Source organism: Piliocolobus tephrosceles, chromosome 20 (genome assembly GCF_002776525.5).
Source record: "Piliocolobus tephrosceles isolate RC106 chromosome 20, ASM277652v3, whole genome shotgun sequence".
NCBI lineage: Eukaryota > Metazoa > Chordata > Mammalia > Primates > Cercopithecidae > Piliocolobus > Piliocolobus tephrosceles.
Window position 1 is genome coordinate 7,671,867 of NC_045453.1, and position 27,113 is coordinate 7,698,979.

Here is a 27,113-nt window from a genome sequence, read left to right on the forward strand (position 1 = left end):
AGAGATTTAAGAATCCTTCCTGCCTTGACAGCCAGTCTGTGAACTGATGGGTGAAATGAGTCCTTCTTCATGGTGAGTGCAGGTGAGAGACGGAGGAGGGTCCTGCCTGACTTCTTTCTGGGGTGGAGGGGCTAGAGGGAAGCTAGAGGTAATTAAGCCCAGGTTGTAGTGGTGGTGGGGGGGGTTTCCCTTGGTAAAGTAAAGAGATTGTGAAGGAAAGAATGTGGGCTGGGTGCGGTGGCTCATGCCTTTAATCCTAGCACTTTGGGAGCCCAAGGAGGGCAGATCACCTGAGGTCAGGAGTTCAAGATCAGCCTGGACAACATGGTGAAATCCCATCTCTACTAAAAATACAAAAATTAGCTAGGCGTGGTGGTGTGCACCTGTAATTCCAGCTACTCGGAAGGCTGAGGCAGGAGAATTGCTTGAACCCTGGAGGCAGAGGTTGCAGTGAGCCAAGATTGTGCCATTGCATTCCAGCCTGGGTGACAGAGCGAGAGACTCTGTCTCAAAACAAAAACAAAAAACAAGAATGTGAATGATTTTTCCTCTTTGCACAGACTCTGATATTTTACAAGCCTTAGCTTCAAGCCTGATGAGGAAGTAAAACCAAATCTAGAGTCAAGGAACCTAGCTTTGACTCTAACTTGATCGTTATTTGCTCTCTGACTTTGCACCAGTTCCTTCCCTTTCCTGGGTTTGCCGTTTGTGCAATTAGAAAGTGGGTTTATCCCGGGAGGTGGAGCTTGCAGTGTGCTGAGATCCGGCCACTGCACTCCAGCCTGGGCGGCAGAGCGAAACTCCGTCTCCAAAAAAAAAAAAAAAGAAAGTGGGTTTATTATAAAAAACCTGAATGTGTCTCCTAGTCTTCACTTATTGAGTCTTGTACTTTAGATCTGGATGGAGATTTGTGAAGGCAAGGAGATTGAAGACATGTCCTCATAAGAGGGAAAACATCTGAGCTGGTTCCAGGGTGAGCAGAGAAGGGGTGCTGTCACCAGAGCATGCCCTCAAGGTCATGGGAGAAGTTTTTCCGGAGGACGGAATGTGGGTGTGGCTCAGAGAAGGGGGAACTAGAGGAAAGGGTGTCACCTGAAAGGGACCCTACCGCACATGGCTTTCCAACTCAATGGGGTGATAGTCAGGACTGTGCAATCAGATTACGGGGCGGCTCCACGATGGACCTTACTCAACTCCTCTCCTTAGTCCAGCCCCTTCCCTTTCGATCCCCGCCCTAACCCAACCCCTTATCTGTCACTCCAAGACCCCACCCCACTCTGGTCACTCCATGGCTCTGCCTCCTCTCCTATCACAACCAGCCGGGTTACTCCCCATCACTCCATGGGCCCACCTCCTCTCCTGTCCTGCCTGGCCCCGCCCCTCCTCTGGCATTCTACGGTTCCACCCTCTCACTTGTCGCACCCGGCCCCGCCCCTTCTGCTTTCACTCGACAGCGTCACTCCTTCCGGCAAGTCAGCTCCGCCCCTATCCCGGGACTTTTCCTTATAGTATTTCTATCCTTGCTAACCTCGATCCCGCCCCAACCAGGCATGACCCCGCCCCTCTGGCACCGCCCACCCGCCAGACCAAGCCACGCCCCCACACGCCAGGCCCCGCCCCTCTTCGGAGGCCCCGCCTCTAGGTCGGCCTGTTTTCCCAGTCCCGGCACCCGCCGCGACCGCAAAGGCGGCTACGGTTCTAGGAACTTGACGTGATGGGGCTTCCTGAGGAGCGGGCCCGGAGCGGGAGCGGCAGCGGCAGCCGGGGCCAGGAGGAAGCGGGAGCCGGAGGCCGGGCGCGGAGTTGGTCTCCGCCGCCCGAGGTCAGCCGCTCCGCGCACGTCCCCTCGCTGCAGCGCTACCGCGAGCTGCACCGGCGCTCCGTGGAGGAGCCGCGGGGTGAGGCCCGGCCCGGGTGGGCCTCGGGGTGTCAGTGAGGAGAGGAGTGGGGGCTCCCTGGGGGAGTCGGGGGCTCCCTTGGGAAGCTGAGGGGTCCGTGAGGAGATGGAGGTTCTATGAAGGAAGAATTGCGGTTCTTTGAAGATGGAAAAGGGATTCCGGGAGGAGACGAGGCTTACATGGGAGCTGGGGAGTTCCTGGAGACTTGAAGGGTCCGTGGGGGAGATGTGGGTTTTTGCGAGGAGACGCGGGATTCCGTGAGGGAAGAAGTGAGGTTCCTTGAGATAGACGGGGAGGTCGGCCAGGAGAGTGAAAGTTTCTTGGGAAGAGAAGGGGAGTTCCTGAGGCGAAAAGAGGGTCTCTAAGGGGCGACGGGAGCCTTGAGGGGAGGAGGGCCACGAATAGAACTTTCTTTGCTTCCCTTTCACACCAGCTCGGCCGCTGCCTCCTGAGATCTTTAACCTGTGAACTGTTGAGAGCAGTAACGGGTCTGGTTCCCGTCTTGGGGTCCTCAGATTAGTAATCGAGTTCCTGATCTATTTTTAGTATATCGGACATCCCAATAGAAATTACGCGGTATAAGACTCAACGAGTTACTACGATGTTAAGTTGTTTTATTTATTTTTTTTTTAACTTGGGCTGGGATTGTATTAATAATAATTCAGAAGTTCTGATAGATGGTTCCATGTCTGTTAAAATGTGTGAGGAAAATCGGCCGGGAGCAGTGGCTCACGCCTGTAATCCCAGTACTTTGGGAGACCGAGGCGGGCGGATCACTTGAGGTCAGGAGTTCGAGACCAGCCTGGCCAACATGGTGAAACCCCCGTCTCTACTAAAAATACAAAAATTAGCCGGGTGTGGTGGCGGGCACCTGTAATCCCAGCTACTCGGGAGGCTGAGACAGGAGAATTACTTGAACCCAGGAGGCAGAGGTTGCAGTGAGCCAAGATCAGGCCACTGCACTCCAGCCTGGGCGACAGAGCAAGACTTCGTCTCAAAAAAAAAAAAAGAGGAAAATCCCCCTACTCTTGCCCTCAGGCTGGGTAAAGGATATATATATATATATAATTTATATTTGTTTATATATATATTTGTTTGTTTGTTTGTTTTGAGACAAGGTGTTGCTCTGTCACCCATGCTGGAGTGCAGTGGCTCGTTCTAGGCTCACTATAGCCTCCAACTCCTGGGCTCATGTGATCTTTCCGCTTCAGCCTCCTGGGTAGCTGGGACTACAGGCGGACACCATGACGCCCAGCTAATTTTTTGTACTTTTGGAGAGATGAGGTTTTGTTGTGTTGCCCAGGCTGGTCTTGCACTCCTGGCCTCAGGCTTTCCTCCTGCCTTGGCCTCCCAAAGTGCTGGGATTACATGTGCATGAGCTATCATGCCTGGCCAAGGAGTCAAAATTGCACCCTCATTGGGAGGCAGCATGATGTTTGGTTGTGGGACAAGCATGGGCCATGAATCAAATCCAGAAAAACGTAGATTTAGACCCTGACTCTGCTATTCATTTACTGTGGGGCGTTAGGCAAATTTTTAAGCCTCTCTGCGATTCCTTTTCTTCCATCTGTAAGATAGGACTAGTAATACTTGTCTAATGCGTTTGTATGAGGACTAAAGTGTGTAATAGGTAGGCACTATAATATGCCTGATGCACAGTACACATTCAATAAACAGTAGTTAGTCTGATAACAATATAAATTAAGCAATTAGCAAGTAATGCGAGACAGGATTCAATCAAGTGTAAAGTGGTGGAGTTGGGATTTGAACCAAGACAGTTTGACTCCAGAATCCATATCCTAATAGCAATGCTATTCCTCTTCCGTGACCCCACAGAATGCATTTCACCAAATTCCATCAAATACATTATTTCTCCCAAGGAAGTAGCCTCCTAGTTTGTCCTCTCTTGCCTAGTTTCACCAACTTCAGTCTTTCCAGTAGATTGATCAAGACACCATTAGATTGATACTATGGAAATATGCTTTCAAATGTCACTGCAAAAACTTTCAATAGTTCCCTGTTTCTGGCAATTTCTAATAAAATTCTGCTTTTCTTATAAGACCTCCAGATAATCTAGCTCCACTCTATCCTTATCTCCCACTACTTGCTACCACTCCCCTCATTCTAGATAGATCATTCTCCTTGATATCCTGGATACACACTTACTCCCACTTTCTTGCCTTTGTTCATTTCCTTCAGCTTCTCTCTACCTAGTCAAACTCCACTGGTTCCAATAGAGCATTCCCTGATTATTCCAATTTATGCTCACCTTTTTCCTCTTCTGAATATCTTTAGTACTTAGAATCTATGCCAATCATCCAGATTCTGACACACACACACCCTCTACCCAAAAAAAAAAAAAACCCCAGAAAAACTAAGTGTGCATAAAACTCAGTTTCGTAGCCAAGCATGGTGACGCACGTCTGTAATCCCACTACTCAGGAGGCTAAGGCACAAGAATTGCTTGATTCCAGGGGAAGGAGGTTGCAGTGAGCCGAGATTGTGCCACTGCACTCCAGCCTGGGCGACACAGCGAGACCCTGTCTCAAAACAGAAATAAAAACAAAAACACCTCAGCTTTCTTCATTCCTTGTTGATGGACATAAATGTGGTTTATAAATAGTTTTATATACTATGTGCCTACTGTTATCACTTAAAAATATTTTTGAGTATTTGTATTCTCGTTATTAGCTGTGTGGTCCTTGGCAGAGTTTCCTAGGCTTCCTGAGCTTCAGTTTTCTTATCTATAAAGTTAGGATAATTGATGTATACGCTGTAAGACCATAATGTCATAAAGATTAAATGAGATTAGTCCAGTCCCTGATACATGAATGCCATTTACAAAATACTAGCTCTCATTTGCTTTCTCTTTAATGGCCATTTGTTATTCTATGGTATTACTATTTGTATTACTAGTTTTCATCAATTTCTTATTGTTGGGCTATTGGGTTGTTTCCAGTTTCACTATTATAGTGAAACTCTTTACTAATCACTTTTTTCTTTGTGATTATTTTCTTGAAGTCTATTCCCTGTAGTTGAGATAGCAGAGAAAAGGGTATAAAAAGTTTTATGGGCCGGGTGTGGTGGCCCACACCTGTAATCCCAGCACTTTGGGAGGGCAAGGTGGGCTCCCAAAGCTTGAGCTCAGGAGTTTGAGACCAGCCTGGGTAACATGGCCAAACCTGATTTCTACAAAACAAACAATGTGCGCCTGTAGTTCCAGCTACTGGGAGATGGGGGAGGGAGCACAGCTGAGACGGGGGGATCACTTGAGCCAGGGAGATGGCGGTTGCAGTGAGATGAGATCATGCCACTGCACTCCAGACTGGGTGACAAGAGAGCGAGACTACGAGCTTAAAAAAAAAAAAGTTTTATGGCTCCTGGCATGCATTGCCTTGTTATCTAATAAGATTGTGCCAATTTCTTACAATACCATTATTGTGTAAGAGTATCTGTTTTCCCAGGGCCACCTAGACATTGGTCTTAATAATTTTTTAAAATTTTTACGAATTTTCTAGGTATGTAATGGCACCTTGGGGTTGCTTTAATTTGGATTTCTTTAATACATTATAGGATTGTACACTATGTGATTTAACTTTCAGTTATGTTCTGTCTTGTACATTAAAAAATATTTCATGCATTAATCTTATCTCTCCAACTAGATTGTATAAACTGTAAATTGTATAACCTGAAACAAATGACTTAGCTTCTATGAATTTTATTTCTTATAAAATGAAATAAGGGGGTGATAATCTGTAAGGTTACTTCCATTGTTATGGTTCTAATTACTTCTCTTTCCTCCAACTCGTGGTTTTTTTTTTTTTTTGAGACAGAGTCTTGCTCTGTTGCCCAGGCTGGAGTACAGTGGCACCATCTCAGCTCACTGCAACCTCCGCCTCCCAGGTTCAAGCGATTCTCCTGTCTTAGCCTCCTGAGTAGCTGGGATTACAGGCACCCGCTACCAGGCCTGGCTTTTTTTTTTTGGTAGAGACAGGGTTTCACCATGTTGGCCAGGCTGGTCTCAAATTCCTGATTTCAAGTGATCCACCCACCTTGGGCTCCCAAAGTGCTAGGATTACAGGCGTGAGCCACAGTGCCCGGCATCCTCCAACTCTTGATTCAGTACTCAGACTATCCTAAATTCTCTGCATTCATATGTCTTACCTGTGGAGTACATTTTCTGCAGAATAGCCAGGCAGATATTTCAAGAATGTAAATTTGATCATGTCACTCTTGCTTAAAACCCTTCAGTGACTTTTCATTGCTCTTCAGATATATACCAAATTCCTTACTATACACAGAATTGCATGATTTGCCCAGTTTATGCATCAATTCCTGCTATTCTTTCCCTTATTCTCAGTGTTTCAGCCTCAAGGAGTTCCTCCTAACATATACCCTTGGTTCTCTCTTATCCCAGAGTAGTCTCTTTTTTTATATGGGAGTGGAGAAAAACTTCTATTCATCTTTCAGATTTTAGCAAAAATGTCTCAAGGAAGTTTAAATCTTGATTTAGTAATTGTGTAACCTTAGACAAGGTATTTAACCTCTCTGAGGCTTGAGTTTCAAGTTTATAAAATGAGAAAAGGCTCCCTCCTAGAGTTGTGGAAAGGATTAAATTAGATAATACATATAAAATGTTTAAAGAAACATTTGGCACATAGTGAATAACACTTATACAAGTAGAAGCTGGAGAAAGAGATGTTCAATATATAATTGCTGAGAGAGAATGTACAAATTAAGAAAGAGTTGCTCATGAAAGGTTCTGTGGGTAAATAATTTTTTCCTTTCACTAATTACTTCATTAAAAAATTTACTTTCATCTAGTTAGATGGTGAAAATAATTGTACTTGATTTCAGCAGGACTCAGTGGTGTGTACCTATAATCCCAGCTACTTGGGAGGCTGAGGCTGGCAGATAGCTGAGTCCAGGAGTTCAGGACAAGCCTGGGCAACAGCAACAAAAAATTACCGATTGCCTATTGTGTGCTAGGCATTGTGCTAGTACTAGGTGGCTCTGATTTTAATAGATGGTAAAAAATGAGTAGGCAGTCTTGAGGACAGGAGGAAGAATTTGAGTCAACATTCAGCCCAGGAGAACAGAAGATGGGTTAGAAGAGTGGTGGGTGCTGGCCGGGTGCGGTGGCTCATGCCTTTAATCCCAGCACTTTGGGAGGCCGAGGCGAGCAGATCAGGAGGTCAGGAGTTCAAGAACAGCCTGGCTAACATAGTGAAACCCCGTCTCTACTAAAAATACAAAAATTAGCCAGGCATGGTGGCACCCGCCTATAGTCCCAGCTACTCGGGAGGCTGAGGCAGGAGAATTGCTTGAACCCGGGAGGCAGAGGTTGTGGTGAGCTGAGATTGTGCCACTGTACTCCAGCCTAGATGTCACAGCGAGACTCCATCTCAAAAAAAAAAAAAAAAAAAAAAAAAGAGTGGTGGGTGCTAAGATTAGACAGGTAAAGGAGGGACCCAGGTGGTGGGTCCTAGGGCAGGGAAGTTATAACTTGGTCCTGTGTTAGACTGGTAAGCCTTCTGAGGCTAAATATGTCTGAGAAGATTAATGATATCTGGGCTTCCATTTCTGTTGCAGAATTCTGGGGAGACATTGCCAAGGAATTTTACTGGAAGACTCCATGCCCCGGCCCATTCCTTCGGTACAACTTTGATGTGACTAAAGGGAAAATCTTCATTGAGTGGATGAAAGGAGCAAGTACCAACATCTGCTACAATGTACTGGATCGAAATGTCCATGAGAAAAAGCTTGGAGATAAAGTTGCTTTTTACTGGTAAAAATATCTATCTTATACTTGGTGGCAGATAAAAACACTCATTTGATACTTACAACAACCCAGCAGAGTAAGCAAAGTGTCATCAACTTAATATCTCAGGTGAGGAAAAATACCTCAAGAAAGTTACATGACTTCCTTCAGATCACATAACTAGTACGTGACAGAGCTGACATTCGAAGCCAAGTATCCTGACTTCTACTCTAGTGTTCTTGGCTTTGCAGTTGAAGAGGGAGAAAGGGCACTGGCAAATGGAAGAGAACAGGACTGAGTAGCTTTCTTCCTCATTCTTGCTTTGGAAGAAAAATAGTATTGGGTTTTTCACTACCTCTACTACCACTATCATTATCATTATCTTTTACAGAGCTGTGTGCCAGAAACTATGCTTAAGTGCTTAACAAATATTATCTCCTTTGATGCTTATAATAATTATGAAAGCACTATTTGTTTTCCTTATTTTATATAGGCGAAAACTGAAATTCTGAGAAGTCAAGTGACATATCTGAAGTGAAACAACTAGCTAGAAGCAAGGCTGAGATTCAAACCTAGGCAGTATAATTACAGAGCTTATATACAACCATGACATTCTATTACTCCTCTAATTTCTTACCTTGGCCTCTCAACAGCTTGGTAAAATAGGAATTCTTAGTTTCATTTTACAGGTGAACAAATGAAGCATTGAAGGGTTATATAGTGAATAAGGTCATAGAGTGAACAAGTGGTAGAGCCAGAATTCAAACTCAAGTCTGCCTGACTCCTTGCTTGTACCACTAGGCCATGCGGCCTCCCCAGCAGGAAATTTCTAAGACTGCTTCTCCCAGGAATTTAGCTGTCTAGGAGATACTACTATACCAAATCCAAATAGGACTTTGAAATTCCAATAATTGGGGTGTTGCTTCTGCCACAACCTATGAGCACTCAGAATTGATCTATTTTTTTCTGAGACAGGATCTTGCTCTGTTGCCCAGGCTGGAGTGCAGCGGCATGATCTTGGCTCACTGCAACCTCTGCCTCTGCCTCCCCTGCTCAAGCAATCCTCCCATGTTAGCCTCCTGAGTAGGTGAGACTACAGGCATGCACCACCACGTTTGGCTAATTTTTGTATTTTGTATTTAGTATTTTTTGTAATGATGGGGTTTCACCACATTGCCCAGGCTGTTCTTGGACCCCTGAACTCAAGCGATCCGCCTGCCTTGGCCTCCCAAAGTGCTGGGATTAGCATGAGCCACCATGTCTGGCCTGATTAATTTTTTAAGCTAGCCAATAGGAGCAGCTTGGATCCTTCATGGGAGAGTTAAATTGGAACTCACTCAATATCTTTGCCCAGTTTGTGTGATATATTGAGAAGAGCCTTGACCTGAGAGACAGGAAATTTAGGTTCTCCTTTCAACTCTGCCATTAACGTGTTGTATAACCACAGACAATGCATTTAACTAAGAGTCAGTTTCTTCTTTCATAAAATGGGGATAATAATTCTACCCTTGTTTTTCGCACTACATTGTTGTAAGAATCAAATGAGATAACGTTGTAAAAGTACTTGTTTATTGGAAAACACTGTATAGGTGTGAGTGGTCCATTATTATATTATTACCATTGTTTAGTTGGGGGCCACTTTGACACTGAAATTCACTGTCCATTGTGTCTGTTGAGACTCTCTTTAGCTTCTGCTTTAGACTTTTATGCTTGAGCTCCAGCCAACACTTGAGCTCATTTCCCAGGCTCTTTAAAGATCAGAAAACCTTTAAAGATATTCAAAGGAGGCCGGGCATGGTGGCTCATGCCTGTAATCCCAGCACTTTGGGAGGCTGAGGCAAGAGGGTTACTTGAGCTTAGGAGTTTGAGACCAGACTGGGCAACATGGCCAAACTCCCACTCTACATAAAAGACAAAAATTAGCTGGGCATGGTGGTGCACGCCTGTAGTCCCAGCTACTCAAAAGGCTGTGGTGGGAGGACTGCTTGAGCCCAGGAGGCGGAGGTTGCAATGAGCAGAGATCACACCACTGTACTCCAGCCTGGGCAACAGAGTAAGACCCTGTCTCAAAAATTAATAATAATAAAAATAAAATAAAATAAAATAAGAAAAATAAAAAGAGAAAAAAAAGATCTTAAAAGGAAATACTTGTATCTGAATTTGTTCCCTGGTTTGAAAGAACTCAGGTGCCTAATGAAAAACAGAATACACAGGCCAGAGTTTTCAATCACTGGAGAGTTTTCCAGAATCCTGAGGCCTTTTCTTTCTAGAGATACCAGTTCCCCTGGACAGGCTTTGGAGAGCCTCTCTTTCCCCATCTGTAAAATGAGAGTAGACTAGATTAGCGTTTTCCAAAGAATTCTTCAGGAACCACTAATTACTGGAGATATTAGTAGGGGGCTTTTTAATTCATAAAATGTTTCAGTCTGAGAAACATCACATAATAAATTGCCTTTGTGTGAGATTCCTAATGTATATTAGCATAGTAAAATCTCCAAGAAGTCCTACATTAGAGATACCTGATTAATTTTGTTTAACATATGATTTCCCGAACTTATTTAAGTCCCAAACACTTTTTGCCAGCATGCTATTGACATCACAAGAAGCAGTATTCCATGGAACACCCATTGGGGAAGCACTGGATTAAATAATCTCTGAATTAATTTCCAGTGCAAAATTCTGTAACTCAAAAACAGGACATCCTCACTCCATTTTTACATTGGTCACTCCCTCCACAAGAATTGTTAAAGATATTGGATACTCAGGGCTGCGTTAGGCATTAGGGATATACGGGTAAAAAGGCAAGAGACAAGTACCATACAGGCAATTACTATTTAATTATTTTATGTTTATAGTAAAGCAAAAGCAAAATACAAATAAATTGCATTTTATTATAAGAAAGTAAAGTGCAAATATGCCAGATATGTGGTTACTTCCCTTTGTTACCTCTGTATTTTTAAAGGATATGCTTATACTGCTATTTTTCATCATTTTTAAAGAAAGTATTGATTTCTTACTATGATAGATGAGAATTTAGTTCTTATATACCTCTCTAACTTCCTTCTCTCTTCTTCTCGATATAATTAAAGCTGTTTTCTAGTTAATTTAAAACCAGTTTACATAAGAATAGCATACTATGGTATGCTGTACATTTCCTTTTATGTACAGATTTTTATTTACTCTGAAGTTAATAATTGCTTACCGGGCTGGGCGCAGCGGCTCATGCCTGTAATCCCAACACTTTGGGAGGCTGAGGCCCAGGAAGATCACCTGAGGTCAGGAGTTTGAGACAAGTCTGGCCAACATGGTGAAATCTCATCTCTACTAAAAATACAAAAAAAATTAGCTGGGCATGATGGTGCACATCTGTAGTCCCAGCTACTTGGGAGTCTGAGGCAGAAGAATCACTTGAACCTGGGAGGCAGAGATTGCAGTGAGCCAAGATCACGCCGCTGCACTCCAGCCTGGGTGACAGAGCGAGACTCTGTCTCAAAAAAACAATAAATAATAATAATAATAATTGCTTACCATTTTTTTCTTGTACTATTGAAGCCTTTATCATATGTTTAATATTTTCCAAACTCACTGTCATATGATGTCCTCCTTTTCCTCCCAGAGTTCTCCCTCTTGGAGCTCACCTTCTTTCTGCTCTAATTCTCACTAAGGCTTTTAAAGATGACATCTTTTCCATGATTCACTCCAATTGATATACTTCTTATAGAAACACATTATGTCTTTCTTCTTAATTTTATGTCATTTAGATAGCTATGGTGGCATTAACAAGCCACATTTGTAGCTCATGTCTTGTTTTGGAACATGCATTGTATAGACATTGAAATTATCCACAAAGGAAATGGTGTTCTTAGGAAATTACTCCCATTATCCAAAATAGAACCATATTAAGGAATAATTTGGCCTTTTACTTTTGGCTTGGCACATTGCAAATGTTCATGGAATAGTAGTGTTTTTAGAACTTGAAGTGACTGTTAGAGTCCATCTAGGCCAACTCTCTTCAAAGATTGGTAGATTAAGGGACAAAGAAGCTAAGTGATTTGCCTGAGGGTCATACACCTGTTTGAAGACAGAACTGAGACTAATCTCCAGATACTGTCACTCCTAGTCAACTATTTTTTTTCACTCATGACACTACCTCGTTATTCTAGTAGTCCAGCACTTGGCTGTGACAGATAAAAAGAGAAAGTAGCCACATTAGCCAAATTGATTTAAATTAACTTTAAAATATCAGATAAAATGTGTTACTAGGTTTGAATGTCCCAGACCCTAGTCTCATGGAATTTACATTCTATTTGGAAAGACCAAATAGATTGGCTGGGCACAGTGGCTCACGCCTGTAATCCCAGCACTTTGGAAGGCCAAGGCGGGTGGATCACCTGAGGTCAGGAATTCGATACCAGCCTGGCCAACATGATGAAACCCTGTCTCTACTAAAAATACAAAAATCAGCTGGGTGTGGTGGCGGGTGCCTGTAATTGCAGCTACTTGGGAGGCTGAGGTAGGAGAATGGCTTGAACCCAGGAGGCACATGAACCGAGATCGTGCCATTGCATTCCATCCTGGGCGACAAGAGCGAAACTCCATCTCAAAAACAAAGCAAAACCAAAACAAATAGATCTACATAAAAACAGCCTGGGCCAGGCACAGTGGCTCACGCCTGTAATCCCAATACTTTGGGAGGCCGAGGTGGGCTGATCACCTTAGGTCAGGAGTTCAAGACCACCCTGGCCAACAAGACGAAACCCCATCTCTACTAAAAATACAAAAATTAGCCGGGTATGGTGGTGCACTCCTGTAATCCCAGCTACTTGGGAGGCTGAGACAGGAGAATTGCTTGAACCCAGGAGACAGAGGTTGTCGTGAGCCGAGATCATGCCAATGTACCCCAGCCTGGGCAACAGAGCAAGACTCCATCAAAAAAAAAAAAAAAAAAAAGCCTGAAAAGAGTTATGGACCAAACTGCAAAGAGCTACTTACACAAATAGTTCACAGAAAGGAGAAAGCCTTAGAGGGAGGCAGGATAACATAAAGATTGGGAGAATGGGTGTTTTGGTGTCAGACTAACCTAGTTTGAGTCCTATTTTTGCCACTAATTAGCTGTCTAATCTTGGGTAAGTTACTTAACCTCTTTGAGCCTCAGTTTTCTCAACTGTTAAATGTGGATAAAAATAGCTTTTATCTCATGAGTTGTCAGTTTTGTAAGATTGAATAGGATAAAAAAAAAAAACCATGTGTCAAATTCCTGGCACACTGAATGCACGTAAATATTAACCACCGCAGTTGTTTATGTTGGAACAGTGAGAAGACCAAGCGTGTTTAGAGTAAAAAGTTCATGCGGGGAACAATTTATTCATTCAATAAATGCTGACTAAGAACTTATTATTATGGGCCAGGCACTATTCTAAACAAAGTTCTTGCCCTCATGGAGGTTATAGTTCAGCTTGAGGAGACAGACAATAAACACAGAAACTATAAGTATATGACAGGTAATGATGAGTACTATAGAAAAATATAGAACAGAGCTATGAGAAATGGAAGTGACAGTGCAGAGTGGGAGCTGATAAGGAAAGAACCTTTTAATAAAGATGACATTTGAGCAGAGATCTGAAGGAAAGTATAGAGTGTGCTACACAGATAGTTGGGGTAGGGAGGGGAAATGTTCCAGGTAGACGGAAGAACAAATGTGCTGCTGCTTGGTGTGTTTGAAGACTAGCTAGGAAGTTAGTGTAGCTAAAACAGTGTGAGCTAGGGAAGAGAGAGTAGTATTGACACCAGCAGGATATTAGATCATGTCACATCTTGAAAGCTAATGTAGACTTTGGCCTTTTATTCATGGTGAAATGGGAAACCACTAGACAACCTTTTTTTTTTTTTTTTTTTTTGAGATAGAGTCTTGCTCTGTTGCCCAGGCTGGAGTGCAATGGTGTGATCTTGGCTCACTGCACCCTCCATCATACCTGGCTAATATTTTTTATTTTTGAGACAGAGTCTCACTCTATTGCCCAGGCTAGAGTGCAGTGGCGTAATCTTCGCTCACTGCAAGCTCTGCCTCCTGGGTTCATGCCATTCTCCTGCCTCAGTCTCCCGAGTAGCTGGGACTACAGGTGCCCACCACCACACCTGGCTAATTTTTTGTATTTTTAGTAGAGATGGGGTTTCACCGTCTTAGCCAGGATGGTCTTGATCTCTTGACCTCATGATCCACCTGCCTTGGCCTCCCACAGTGCTGGGATTACAGGTATGTGCCACCGTGCCTGGCCAATTTTTGTATTTTTAGTAGAGATGGGTTTTCACCATGTTGGCCAGGCTGGTCTCGAACTCCTGACCTTGTGACCTGCCCGCCTCGGCCTCCCAAAGTGCTGGGGTTACAGGCATGAGCCACCATGCCCATCCACACCACTAGACAATCTTAAACATAGACGTGATAATGATTTGGCTTCTATTTAGGCTCTATCTTTTATATTAAGAAGAGACTGTAGAAGGGGAAAAGTAGAAATAGGGAGACCAATTAAAAGGCTATTGTAGAAATCGAGGTGATAGATTGTGGTGATTTAGACCATAGGAGTAGTCATGAAGATGGTTAGATGTGGTCAAATTCTGGATCTATTTTGAATGAAGAAGCCATGGAATTTGCTGACTTGGATTGGGTATGGGGAGTGAAAGAGGAGTCAAGGTTGTCATCAACAGCGGATGAGGTCCAGGTAAGGGAGGTCTTGACTATTTTTGGAGATCTGTGAAAGGATTGCATGCAGGGGAATGTAGAAGTCACAGCAGAGGATAAGAGGATCATCTGGATACATATGGAAATGGGAATGTGAAGCCAGAGAACTGAGAGTTTGGTATTGAGTTCTGAACTGAGATGCTGCTGGTGGGAATGGAACGGAACAATGAAATTTTAGAGTGATTTAGTAAGTTTACATTAATTTAATCTGTATAAAGGGCTTGGTGCTTGGCAAAAAATGTATTAGCTATTTTTTCATTATGGAAAGAAACCAGCACAGGTAACTAGGTGTATAGATGGTGAAGAGATGGGGAGAAAGTGAGAGGAAAGAGTCAAGGATTCTCTTAATCTTTATAAACACTGCCTCTTCTGAAGGCACACATTCATCTGATTCAAGGGCTAAATTTGCCCTGCAAAATACAGACTTTGGTTCCAACCGTCTCGTACTGTCTTCCCCCTGGTGTGGCAGATAAACATATTAGTGGGGGTGCATGTGTGTATGTATGAGAAAATGATCAGTGACAAAGTATTGGGATAGTCATTCAGGGAGAGAGAGTCAGTAAGGGTGTTAGAGGTAGCTGAAGGAGTGGAAGGGAGTTAGCTAGTTGAAGGAACACTGGGGGACTGTTGGGAATTTGGGGGATTAAGTAAAAGGTTTATAAGGAGAGGGTGGAAAGAGTGGTTGATGGCTGATATTCTGATCATTTATACTAGCTGCTCAATCTCTACTTTTTCTAGGAGAAGTCCCCAGTCACCAAAGCCCAACACATTTGGTATTGTTGATTCCTTCCATTGTTTGCTTTGCTTTGTTTTTCCTAAGGCTGTCATTATCTCTGAGCCACCTAAATCCCCACCCTCAGCTGAAATCACTACTGTCTCTTCATGGCTCTCACTATATTTCAGTCCTTCTTCAGGAACTGGAGCTTTCAAGAATAAGGCAACTTTAGGAGTGACCCTAGGACAGAAGCTCTGCTCTCAGGATCCTTGTATGCTCCTGAATATGAATTCCATAGTATGACATTTGGAGCTGCCCAGATCCTTGTAGGCATATGTGTGTGTGTGTATTTGAGGCAAAAAAAAAAAAAAAAAAAAAAATTCCCTACTGCCCCATATCACCGAAGTGAACTCCAGAATATGGACCTAGATAATTTAGAGTCCCTTGACATGAATGATAGGACAATATACTCTAGGGCTCTGATTTTCCATATCACCTTTACAGATCTCCTTGTCAAAACATGGGCTTCCCTCACCTTCTCAACCATCCCTACCTTCTCAAATACACACACTATATCTATATCTTCACTAGTTTCCCAACAGCATGTCTATTGATTAAGATATGCTTGGTAAAGAAAAACACTCATTTTGAGAAAGATGACTTCAAACCATTCAACCATTCTCTTCCTCTCTCTGGGCCTTCTCTTTGTAGGCATGATGGGAAATGCACTACAGATACTCTGCAAGGTCCCTTTCATCTCTAATATTTCAGAATTCTCTGACTGTTTCTGAAGAGAGGAAGCAGTTTTTAGAAGTTCTGTTGCAACCTGTAGTGACTCTGTGGTGACTCAGTAGGTGGGTTGAATTTCTTTTTTTTTTTTTTAATTATACTTTAAGTTCTAGGGTACATGTGCATAACGTGCAGGTTTGTTACATATGTATCCCTGTGCCATGTTGGTGTGCTGCACCCATCAACTCGTTAGCACCCGTCGATTCATCATTTATATCAGGTATAACTCCCCAGTGCAATCCCTCCCCCCTCCCCCCTCCCCAGGTGGGTTGAATTTCTGTTGCGGTGGTAAGAAAGACGGAGGATTTTGTTTATTTATTTATTTATTTCTATAATGATGTTGACAACATAAAGTGAGAATTTTAGAAGGTTTGGAATGAAGGGGCTGAGGAAGGAGTCTGCTTCTCTTGCCTGAAGGTTGTTTGTGGCTGGTATCATAAATACTCAAAGCTAATGGGAGATACATGGGAAATACCTGTTGTTGGGAACCGTCTTTCTCCACTTGAATCTGGTGAGCAGATTGTGGAGGAGAGCTGGAGGATTTCATGTTTAAGGTGGATTTCGATTTCTAACCTGCTTCTCTCATTTCTCCCTGAGTTTTATGACCTTTGACACTTTACAGAACCCCTCCCTAAAGTGGTGAAAATGAGACAAGTAGGCTGTGCTTTCCGAGTCACTTTTTTGGAAGTAGATGGCATATGAATAATAAATGTATTAGTCTGAAGACTCTGTCTTGAGGCCTGTTTCAGTGTCCTGAGCTTCATATCAGCTACCTGAGTTTGTGTCTGGGCCAACTTCTTATACTGGTGTGTTCAGTAAACATTTAATGAAAAGAATGGCTTTAGTTAATGTCCTTTTCTAAGCCTTCTTTTTCCCACTTATAAACTGTTAGGGATGTACAGGACACTTGCTTAAGTTACTTCTGGCACTGACCTTCAGAATTTCTTTCACAAATGTAGGGAACTGCCTGGATAAGTTCCCTACATTTCTGGGAGAAGTTAGGGGAGAGGAGGAACTGGCCTCCTCTCCTTTGAAGATACTAGATGGTCAGATGGGAGCAGGTGTTCTTGCCTTATGGCAACCCCACATTTATAACAATTAACTCAGAAGGCCTGGAGTTGAGGATGGGCCTTCCCCCACTTCCTGGATTTGGTTTGGGAGAGGTTGGGCACTGGTAATGATCCCCAGTGTCTCACACCTTGAACCTCTGAGAATTCAAGACTCTCAGTTTCAGTTCTTAGAGGTCATTTGTTCTAATTCCCATATAAATCAGGAATTGTACTACCAATATCCCAATACCTAACAATCCCCGTAAGTTATCATTCTGATTCTGGGTCATTCTGATTCAATCCCTGCATCTCTACCTTAATACTTACTAGTTAGGCAAGTTACCTCACCTCTTTAAACCTCAATTTTTCATGTCTGTAAAATGGAAATAATAACAAGTCCTGTGACATAGATTATTGTAAGGAAGAATTGGAATAATCTATATAAAGGGCTTAGTGCTTGGCAAAAAGTGTATTAGCTATTTTTATTATTATGCTGAAACCCTATACCTAAAACAGGTAACAGCAGTGCTGATCTTGTTGGAGCATGGATTGGAGGCCTAGAGCCACATTCTGTAGGCTTCTCCACCCTGTCACTGTTCCCTGTGAGGTGTGTGTCTGTGTCTGGAATCCCTAGAGATTTGCAAAGCTCAGTTTGAAAACCCCTGATCTAGTCCAGTGTTCTTGTTTTATAAATGAGGTGATACTGAGTCCACATTCTCAGGTTCCTCATATGATGTGGCTTCCTAAACAACCATGTCAGTCTCCCCTGGATATACTTTAGTTGACCAATATCTCTCATTAAGTATTCCAGCTATGGTCTGCCTTGAACAGAGCACTATTACCATTCTTTGACTTTACCTATCTAAGATTACATTAGCCTCATTGACAGCCACACTCTCTACTCAGTTTATAATCTCTCATAATACTTAGGATTTTTCTTTTCTTTCTCTCCTTCCTTCCTCCTTCCCCCTCTCCTCTCCTCTCCTCTCCTCTCCTCTCCTCTCCTCTCCTCTCCTCTCCTTTTTTCTTTGTCTCGCTCTATTGCTCAGGCTGGTATGCAGTGGTATGATTGTGGCCCACTGTAGCCTCAAACTCCAAGGTTCAAGTGATCCTCCCACCTCAGCCTCCTGAGTAGCTAGGACCACAGGCATGCACCACCATACCTGGCTAATTTTATTTTTATTTTTATTTTGAGACAGAGTTTTGCTCTTGTTGCCCAGGTTGGAGTGCAATGGTGTGATCTCAGCTCATGGTAACCTCCGCCTCCTGGGTTCAAACAACTCTCCTGCTTCAGCCTCCCGAATAGCTGGGACTACAGACACACACCACCATGCCTGGCTAATTTTGTGTGTGTGTGTGTGTGTGTGTGTGTGTGTGTGTGTATTTTTAGTGGAGACGGGGTTTTGCCATGTTGGCCAGGCTGGTCTCAAATTCCTGACCTCAGGTGAGCTTCCTGCCTTGGCCTCCCAAAGTGCTGGGATCACAGACGTGAGCCACCATGCCTGGCCAGCTTGGAATTTTGAATTAGAGAAAGTACAAGAGAAAACTGCAAAATCTCAGATATAAGAGGGCCTTGGACTTACCTGTTATCTCTTTTTGGGATATAAAGTTTTTAGAACAGCCCTCTTGTAGGGTTCTAAGGTCTGGTCTACTTATTGAAAGCCTTATGGTTTTACTATCATGGAGCATCATTATTTTATTTAAATAAAATAAATACAACCCTGAAACTGTTCACCCCAGAATACATTACACATAGAGCTGCCCATACAGAAAACATCTCTAGAGCATATGAACACCTGCATTTCTAATTGTGATTTTTTGACCAGAGACCAATTTTTGAAACCAATGTTTGCTTCTTTTTGACCATGATATTTTAATACATGAAAATCTATCCAAAGGAGCAGTCACAGAAGGTTCTTGTTGAACTTTAGTTTTAGAGCTGCTTTTGAGGATGGCTATTTGAGGTGTCCTCCAAGCTGACACATATAGTGAGTTAAAGAATCTGCCAGGCACAGTGGCTCATACCTGTAATCCCAGAACTTTGGGAGACTGAGGAGGGAGGATCACTGAGCTCAGGAGTTTGAGATCAGCCTGGGCAACACAGGTAGACCCCTTCTCTACAAACAATTTAAAAATTAGGCTGGGCGTGGTGGCTCACACCTGTAATCCCAGCTATTCGGGAGGCTGAGGCAGGAGAATAGATTGAACCTGGGAGGCAGAGGAGGCAGAGGTGGAAGTGAGCCAAGATCATGCCACTGCACTCCAGCCTGGGTAACAGAGTGAGACTCTGTCTCAAAATAATAACAATAATAAATAAAAAATTAGCTGGGTATGGTCATGCATGCCTGTGGTCCTAGATATTTGGGAGGCTGAGGTGGGAGGATTGCTTGAGCCTGGGAGGTCGAAGCTGCAGTGAGCAGTGATTGTGCCACTGCACTCCAGCCTGGGTGAGACCCTGTCTCAAAAAAAAGTTAGGGAATCCTAATATGACATCTAGATTTGTTAAAAATCTGTCTAGTTGTTTTCATATGATGAGAAACAAACTGACAGAAGTCTAATTGTATTTATATGGATAGCCATGCTCTACTTGCTAAGACCACAATAACAGGCTCAGAGAAAGGGGAAAGTTTGTGTAAATTATACTTTGAATTAGGGGTAGACAGTCTAGTTTGGTGACTCCATGTTCAGAGCCAGGGTTTCCCAATTTTAGTTTATGTAAATAATTACCTGAGGATGTCGTTAGAAATCCAGATTCCTGGAACCTATCTCAGACTATTGAGTTAGAATCTCCACAGGGTAAGACCTCTGACTTGTATTTTTGTAACCTCCACAGGCAATTCTGATGTAGAGGGGAAGGGACAAAGTACCACTGAAAAATTATTTAGATTAATAACTTTAAACTCTTAAAATTGTATACCTAAAAGAATTTTGAAAAATTATGTAACTCTTGACATAATGTTCATATCTAAAAATTTTATTATGACATTAAAAAAATTGCAAAAAATCTAATTTCCAAAATATTTTACATATTATATACACACACATATATATATGCACATATAGGTTATAGCTCTTTCAAAACATTGGCACTGCAAATTTAGCTCATATAATTTATAGAAAACATCCACCATACAACCTATTTTGCATAGCCAGTTATCACTCAACATAATCAGCGAAATCAGATCTAGTTTGTTAGAAATTGCCTAACTTCTTTCTTAAGATAAATATGTGGCCAGGTGCGGTGGCTCAAGCCTGTAATCCCAGCACTTTGGGAGGCCGAGACGGGCGGATCACTAGGTCAGGAGATCGAGACCATCTTGGCTAACACAGTGAAACCCCATCTCTACTAAAAAAAAATACAAAAAAATTAGCCGGGCGTGGTGGCGGCGCCTGTAGTCCCAGCTACTTGGGAGGCTGAGGCAGGAGAATGGCGGGAACCCGGGAGGCGGAGCTTGCAGTGAGCCGAGATGGCACCACTGCACTCCAGCCTGGGCGACGGAGCCAGACTCTGTCTCAAAAAAAAAAAAAAAAAAAAAAAAAAATATAAATACATTAATATATGCCTCTGTGATAACTATTTCACTTCTGAATTGTAATTCTAAGAGATATAAGGCAAGTAGTCTTGCCATGAGTTTGTTAGGTGGATAAATTAAGATGCCAATCCTTTCAATACTGATTTCTCAGAGAAGCTCTCTTCGATTTGCTTTCTTGGGGCTCTCACTCAGAAGTTATACATTCTCAAATTGTCCCTTTGTTCAGCACTTTGTTCATACCCTGGCATTGTACCGTAATAAAGTTTGAGATAAGAGAGAGCTATGACATTCTTGTTTAACATGGGAGAAGGGTAATTGTGAAAGAGAGTGAGAAAGAAGAGCCAACTCAGACAGATCATTGTTAGGAAATATTACATATGGAAGTTGAGGATCTAGACATTTATTCTCTTCATATTTTTCTGCGCAGGTACTCACAGAAATAGAGTACCCTAGATTGAGGACTAGTGATTTAAACTGTCTTTGACCTAGATAATAGAGAACCATTGTAATGAATTTTTTTGCATGTGTCTATTATACTTGAGAGACTTGATGTACATATAAAATGATGCTCCTGGATTTGCTTTCCACTTTCTGTTTCTGCTCTAGGCATATTCCTCTTTTGGGCTGCATTCCAAATGCTCTGGTAATAAAAGAGCTACCCTTATTCACTTGTTATAGATAAGGCCAGCATGGGACACAGGATGGTAGGAACAAGTGCGTGATTCCCCTCCTGTAAATAGGCTTGTAGGCAGTGGGAAAAGAGAAGAGGTACACAATCCATCAGGCACCAAAGCCACTTTGGCCAAGGGAACATGCACAAGGTATTTGGATCAAGGCCTGAAAATAGCTGGCAAGAGGACAGGGTACAATAATAGCCCAGACTGCAGGGCAGGAGACCCATACTCTGAACCTCAGCTCCAGGGGCCTCTTCCAGCCTCTTCACAGAGTCCCATACTGAGCCCACTGTGGGAGCTCGAGAAACTCTTCTTGACATGATTCCAAAATCCATTCCACAAATTCCACTCTTGTCTTTCCCCTGCCTGTCCAGCATCTATCTTGTTTGTCTGTATCCTATCTCATCCCCTCTCCTTCCATACTTTCTCTCTTTGATCATCCTGGATCCAGCTGGTCATATGAGCAGAGATAAGTTTGTTCATTTGTTTATTCATTCTTTTATCTATTCGTTTTACAATTATGTATTAAATGCTCACTGTGTATTGGCCTTTGTGGTAAGCACCGAGGAGAAAACATATAAAAAGATATCCTGTCTGCCATTAAGGAACTCACAATCCAGTGTGGGAAACAGATGTCTACATAGGACTGTAGTGCTAGAAAAAAATCAGTGTCCAAGTGTTGTCTTTAGAAATAAACAGAAAGGCTGGGCGTGGTGGCTCACGCCTGTAATCCTAGCACTTGGGGAGGCCGAGGTGGGCAGATCACTTGAGGTCAAGAGTTCGAGACCAGCCTGGCCAACATGGTGAAACCCTGTCTCTACTAAAAATATAAAAATTAGCCGGGTGTGGTGGTGGGAGCCTGTAGTCCCAGCTACTTGGGAGGCTGAGACATGAGAATTGCTTGAACCCAGGAAGCAGAGGTTGCAGTGAGCCGAGATAGCAGCACTGCACTCCAGCCTGGGCAACAGAGCTAGACTCTGTCTCAAAAAAAAAAAAAAAGAAATAGAAAGAGGCAAGAATGAATGAATGAATAGTGCTAAATCTTTCTGATGAATGGTTAGTCTTTCTGGAAAGGAAGTTTTGTAAAGATGTCCGTATTTTCCAAATTAAATCTGTACATTTATTGCAATTCCAATCAAAATCACAATTATATTTTTATTGAGATATAATTTATACTGTACAATTCACCCACTTAAAGTATACAATTCATATTTTTAATATATTTGCAAAGGTGTACATCTTTCAATTTTAGAACATTTTCATCACCCCCAAAAGAAGTCCAATACTCATTAGCAGTCATTTTTCATCTCCTCTCAACTTCTTCCCCTCTAGCTCTAGGCAACCACTAATCTACTTTCTGTCTCTAAGGCTCTGCCTTATTCTGGACATTTCATATAAATGGAATCATATAATATGTGGCCCTTTGTGTCTGATTTCTTTCACTAAGCGTGATGTTTTCAAGGTGCATCCGTGTTATAGGCCGGATGCAGTGGCTCATGCCTATAATCCCAGCACTTTGGGAGGCTGAGGCAGGCGGATCACCTGAGGTTGGAAGTTCGAGACCAGCCTGGCCAACATGGTGAAACCCCATCTGTACTAAAAATATAAAAATTAGCCGGGCATGGTGGTGCATGCTTGTAATTCCAGGTACTTGGGAGACTGAGGCAAGAGAATTGCTTGAACCCAGGAGGCAGAGGTTGCAGTGGGCTGTGAGCATGCCACCACACTCCAGCCTGGGCAACAAAGTGAGACTGTCTTAAAAAAAATGTTCATCCATGTTTTACCATCTATCAGTACTTCATCCTTTTACATCGCTGAATAATGTTACATTGTATAACTGTATCACATTATCACATTTTTCTTTCTTTCTTTTTTTTTTTTTTTTTTTTGAGATGGAGTCTTGCTCTTGTCGCCCAGGCTGGAGTGCAGTGGCATAATCTTGGCTCACTACAACCTCCGCCTCCCGGGTTCAAGCGATTCTCCTGCCTCAGGCTCCCGAGTAGCTGAGATTACAGGCACTGGCCACCACGCCCAGCTACTTTTTGTATTTTTGGTACAGACAGGGTTTTGCCATGTTGGCCAGGCTGGTCTCAAACACCTGACCTCGTGATCCGCCCTCGTGGGCCTCCCAAAGTGCTGGGAATATGGGCATGAGTCACCACTCCTGGCCCCACATTTTTCTTTATTCATTCCTCAGCTGGTGGACATTTGGGTTGTTTACACTTTCTGATGTCATGAATAATGCTACTGCAAACCTTTGGGTACATATTTTTGTGTAGATGTATGTTTTCATTTCTCTTGGGTATATAACTAGGAGTGTAATTGCTGAGTCATATGATAACTCTCTATTTAACCTATTGAGGAACTGCCAGACTGTTTTCCAAAGTAACTGAACCATTTTATATTCCCACCAGCAATGTATGAGGTTTTCAATTTCTGCACATGCTTGTCAGCACTTGTTATTGTCTGTTTGTTTGATTATGCCCATCTTAGTGAGTGTGAAGTGGGATCTGATTGTTATTTTGATTTGTATCTCCTTGACCACCTCTGATCTTTTTTTTTCTTTTTTTTTTTTTTGAGACTGAGTCTCACTCTGTCACCCAGGCTGGAGTACAGTGGCACAATTTTGGCTCACCACAACCTCTGCCTCCCAGGTTCAAGCGATTCTCATGCTTCAGCCTCCCAAGCAGCCGCAACTACAGGTGCGTGCCACCATGCCCGGATAAATTTTTTTTTTTTTTAAGTAGAGATGGGGTTTTGCTATGTTGGCCAGGCTGGTCTTGAACTCCTGACCTCAGGTGATCCTCCCACCTCAGCCTCCCAAAGTGTTGGGATTACAGGCATGAGCTACCGTGCCTGGCCCATTAACTGCCTTTTGAAGACTGGCTTCCTCAATAGGTGAGGAATCAATGTTTAGGGAGACATTTCATAAATAGTCCACTGATTGAGGCTATTTACTCTAGTTTCATCAGTTTTATAGTTGGTGGAGACCCCTTCCAAATTTGGGTGATAGGATGACAGTTGATTCCAGTTTTTGAGTCAGGAGCTGAGTGAGGCTGCATTAGGGTCTGCAAATTAGATATCACTTGAAACCAGAAATCTTTGGTATTTTCAAAAGGAACTTTTTCTAAGGAACTAAGGGAAAACCAAACAGAATGATGAATTTCTGTTAAGTACACTAAAATTCCATCCTTGGTAGTTGTCAACCTCATAGTTCTCAGAGTTCCTACATTTTTATTTTTTTCCTTATGCTAATTCTGAATTTGGAAATAATACCCCCCTTTTGGAGACCATGTCATTTAGGAGGAGAGTACCCTGAACTAGAGACATTTGGACTCAGGAATTGTGCTATCCAACATGGAAGCCACTAACTACATGTAACTATTGATATTTATAGTAATTAAAATTAAGTAAAATAATCCAGTTCTTCTGCCACATTTCAAGTGTTCGATAGCTATATGTGGCTAGTGACCATTTTGGACAACAGTGCTTTAGAATAATGCTGCTACTAATTTGTAAGTAACTTCGAGGTCATCACTTTCCATTTCTGTGCCGAAGGTTTCTCATTGGTAAATAAGAGTGGTGAGTCTCAAAAGTGCCATCCTCCTCTGGAATTCTTTATTTTTCTTTTTCTTTCTTTCTTTTTTTTTTTTTTTTTTTTCAGACACAGGGTCTTGCTTTGTTGTCCAGTCTAGTCCCTGTAGCTCCTGGTCTCAAGTGATCCTCCCACCTCAGACCCTAAAGTGTTGGGATTACAGGCATGAGCCACCATGCCTGGCCCTCCTCTGGCATTCTGAGTAATCTGTGGTTCAGTTTTTGGGGTATGCCTCTGTCTACCTCCTCCTTCAGCCCTTCTTGTTCCTTACTGCAGCTTGGGCAGAAGCACCCAGAGGGAACATTAGGCTGCTAATTGGTCAAGGTACATTGCTCCCATTCCCTGCTGAAAGGGAAATTGGCTTGTGGGTATACTTGTATCTTGAGTGTTCCACATTTGTGTAGTGCTTTATGGATTGCAGAACTTTCACATTATTTTTTCATTTTATAGAACCAAAGAATATCAAAGTTGGAAGGGCCATAAAGGTCATCTCAAACTTCAATAACCATGAATGATATGGGGAGCTTATGCAATGAAAATTTCAAGACCCCACTCCCTGGAGAATAATCTGGTAGAAGTAGGTGTCAGGGTTACCCTGGCCCAACCTGAACAATCCTATGCGGCATGGAAACTTGGTACCGCATTATTAACAACATCTGACCACTCTTTGAGAAACACTGGTCTTGTTTGGTCCCTGGCCATATTGTGGAGTCTGCTCTTTAGTATCCCTAAAAATCCCAGATTCGACATGATATCTCCAGGGTCAGGAAACTCCTGAAGGAGTGCCTTCCATCTTTGGACACCTCTAACAGTTAGAAAGGTTTTCTTTAATATGGAGCTCTCCCAACTGACATAGGTTTTCCATTTATAGTTATACTACATTAGTCTACTTTTTCCTATAATAATCCTTTAGATTCATGCATTCATTCAGCAAAAATTTACTGAACACCTACTATATACAAGGTTCTGTACAAGACAATGAGGGATTTAGCAGTGAACAAGACCAACTTGGCCTCTGCCTTCAGAAACTGTCTTCTGTCTAGTAGGGAAGATAGGCTTAGCAAAAATAATAAGTAAACAATATGTAATATTATTAATGTTATTGTTAATATTAACAACAATAACAATAAGTAAACAAAAAACTAACAAAAGAAGTATAGTTTGAGAAAAATGCTGTGAAGAAAATAAGCAGTGTTGTGATGAAGAATAACAGGAAGGGCTGATCTACTTAGGGTGGTCAGGGAAAGCTTCAATAGGAGGTGACATTTAAGCTGAGATTTGAAACACAAGAAGAATTGGGGAAAGATAGTTTAAGAACATGGCATGTTCTCTCAGTCAGAAGGCCAGCGTGTTTGGAGCCTAGTAGGCAGAATAGGAGAATGGCACAAGATGAAGTTGGGGAGGATACAAGGCAAAGTAGGAATATGGATTTTCTTCTATATGCAATGGAAGCCATTAAAGGATTTTAAGCAGCAGGTGATATGATGTGATTTGTGGTTTGTTTGTTTTGTTGTCGTTGTTGTTTGTTTATTTATTTATTTATTTATTTTTTTGTTGTTGAGATGGAGTCTCGCTCTATTACCCAAGCTGGAGTGCAGTGGCCGGATCTCAGCTCACTGCAAGCTCCGCCTCCTGGGTTCCCGCCATTCTCCTGCCTCAGCTTCCCGAGTAGCTGGGACTACAGGCGCCCGCCACCTCGCCCGACTAGATTTTTATATTTTTTTTAGTAGAGATGGGGTTTCACCGTGTTAGCCAGGATGGTCTCGATCTCCTGACCTCGTGATCCACCTGTCTCGGCCTCTCAAAGTGCTGGGATTACAGGCTTGAGCCACAGCGCCCGGCCTGTTTATTTATTTATTTTGAGACAAGGTCTGGCTCTATTGCCCTGGCTGGAGTGTAGAGGCAACATCTCGGCTCCCTGCAATCTCCACCTCCCGGGCTCAAGTGATCCTCCTACCTCAGCCTCCTGAGTAGCTAAAACTATAGATTTAGCATGCACCACCACACCTGGCTAATTTTTTTTTTTTTTTTTTTTTTTTTAAAGTAGAGCATTTTGCTATGTTGCCCAGTCTGGTCTCAAACTCTTGGGCTCAATCCACCTACCTTGGCTTCCCAAAGTGCTGGGATTACAGGCATGAGCCACCATGCCTGGCCAATTTATGTTTTTAATAAATCATTCTGTGGCTGGGTGCAGTGGCTCATGCTTATAATTCCAGCACTTTGGGAGCCAAGGCAGGCAGATCGCTTGAGGTCAGGAGTTCGAGACCAGACTGGCTAACATGGTGAAACTTCATCTGTACTAAAAATGCAAAAATTAGCCAGGCATAGTGGCATGCACCTGTGGTCTCAGCTACTTGGGAGGC

At 42.7% G+C, this 27,113-nt stretch overlaps 1 protein-coding gene across 3 annotated transcripts in view; it reads left to right on the forward strand.

Annotated features, from left to right (window-relative positions):
* Positions 1-1,504: 1,504 nt before the first annotated feature.
* ACSS2 (acyl-CoA synthetase short chain family member 2) overlaps positions 1,505-27,113 on the forward strand; it is a 50,301-nt gene continuing 24,692 nt past the window's right edge. For all 3 annotated transcript variants that reach the window (XM_023220496.1, XM_023220497.1, XM_023220499.1), the window contains exons 1-2: positions 1,505-1,898; positions 7,491-7,686. In XM_023220496.1, the coding sequence (XP_023076264.1) occupies positions 1,715-1,898; positions 7,491-7,686 (380 nt within the window). In that variant the 5' untranslated portion in view covers positions 1,505-1,714. The remainder of the gene's footprint in view (positions 1,899-7,490; positions 7,687-27,113) is intronic.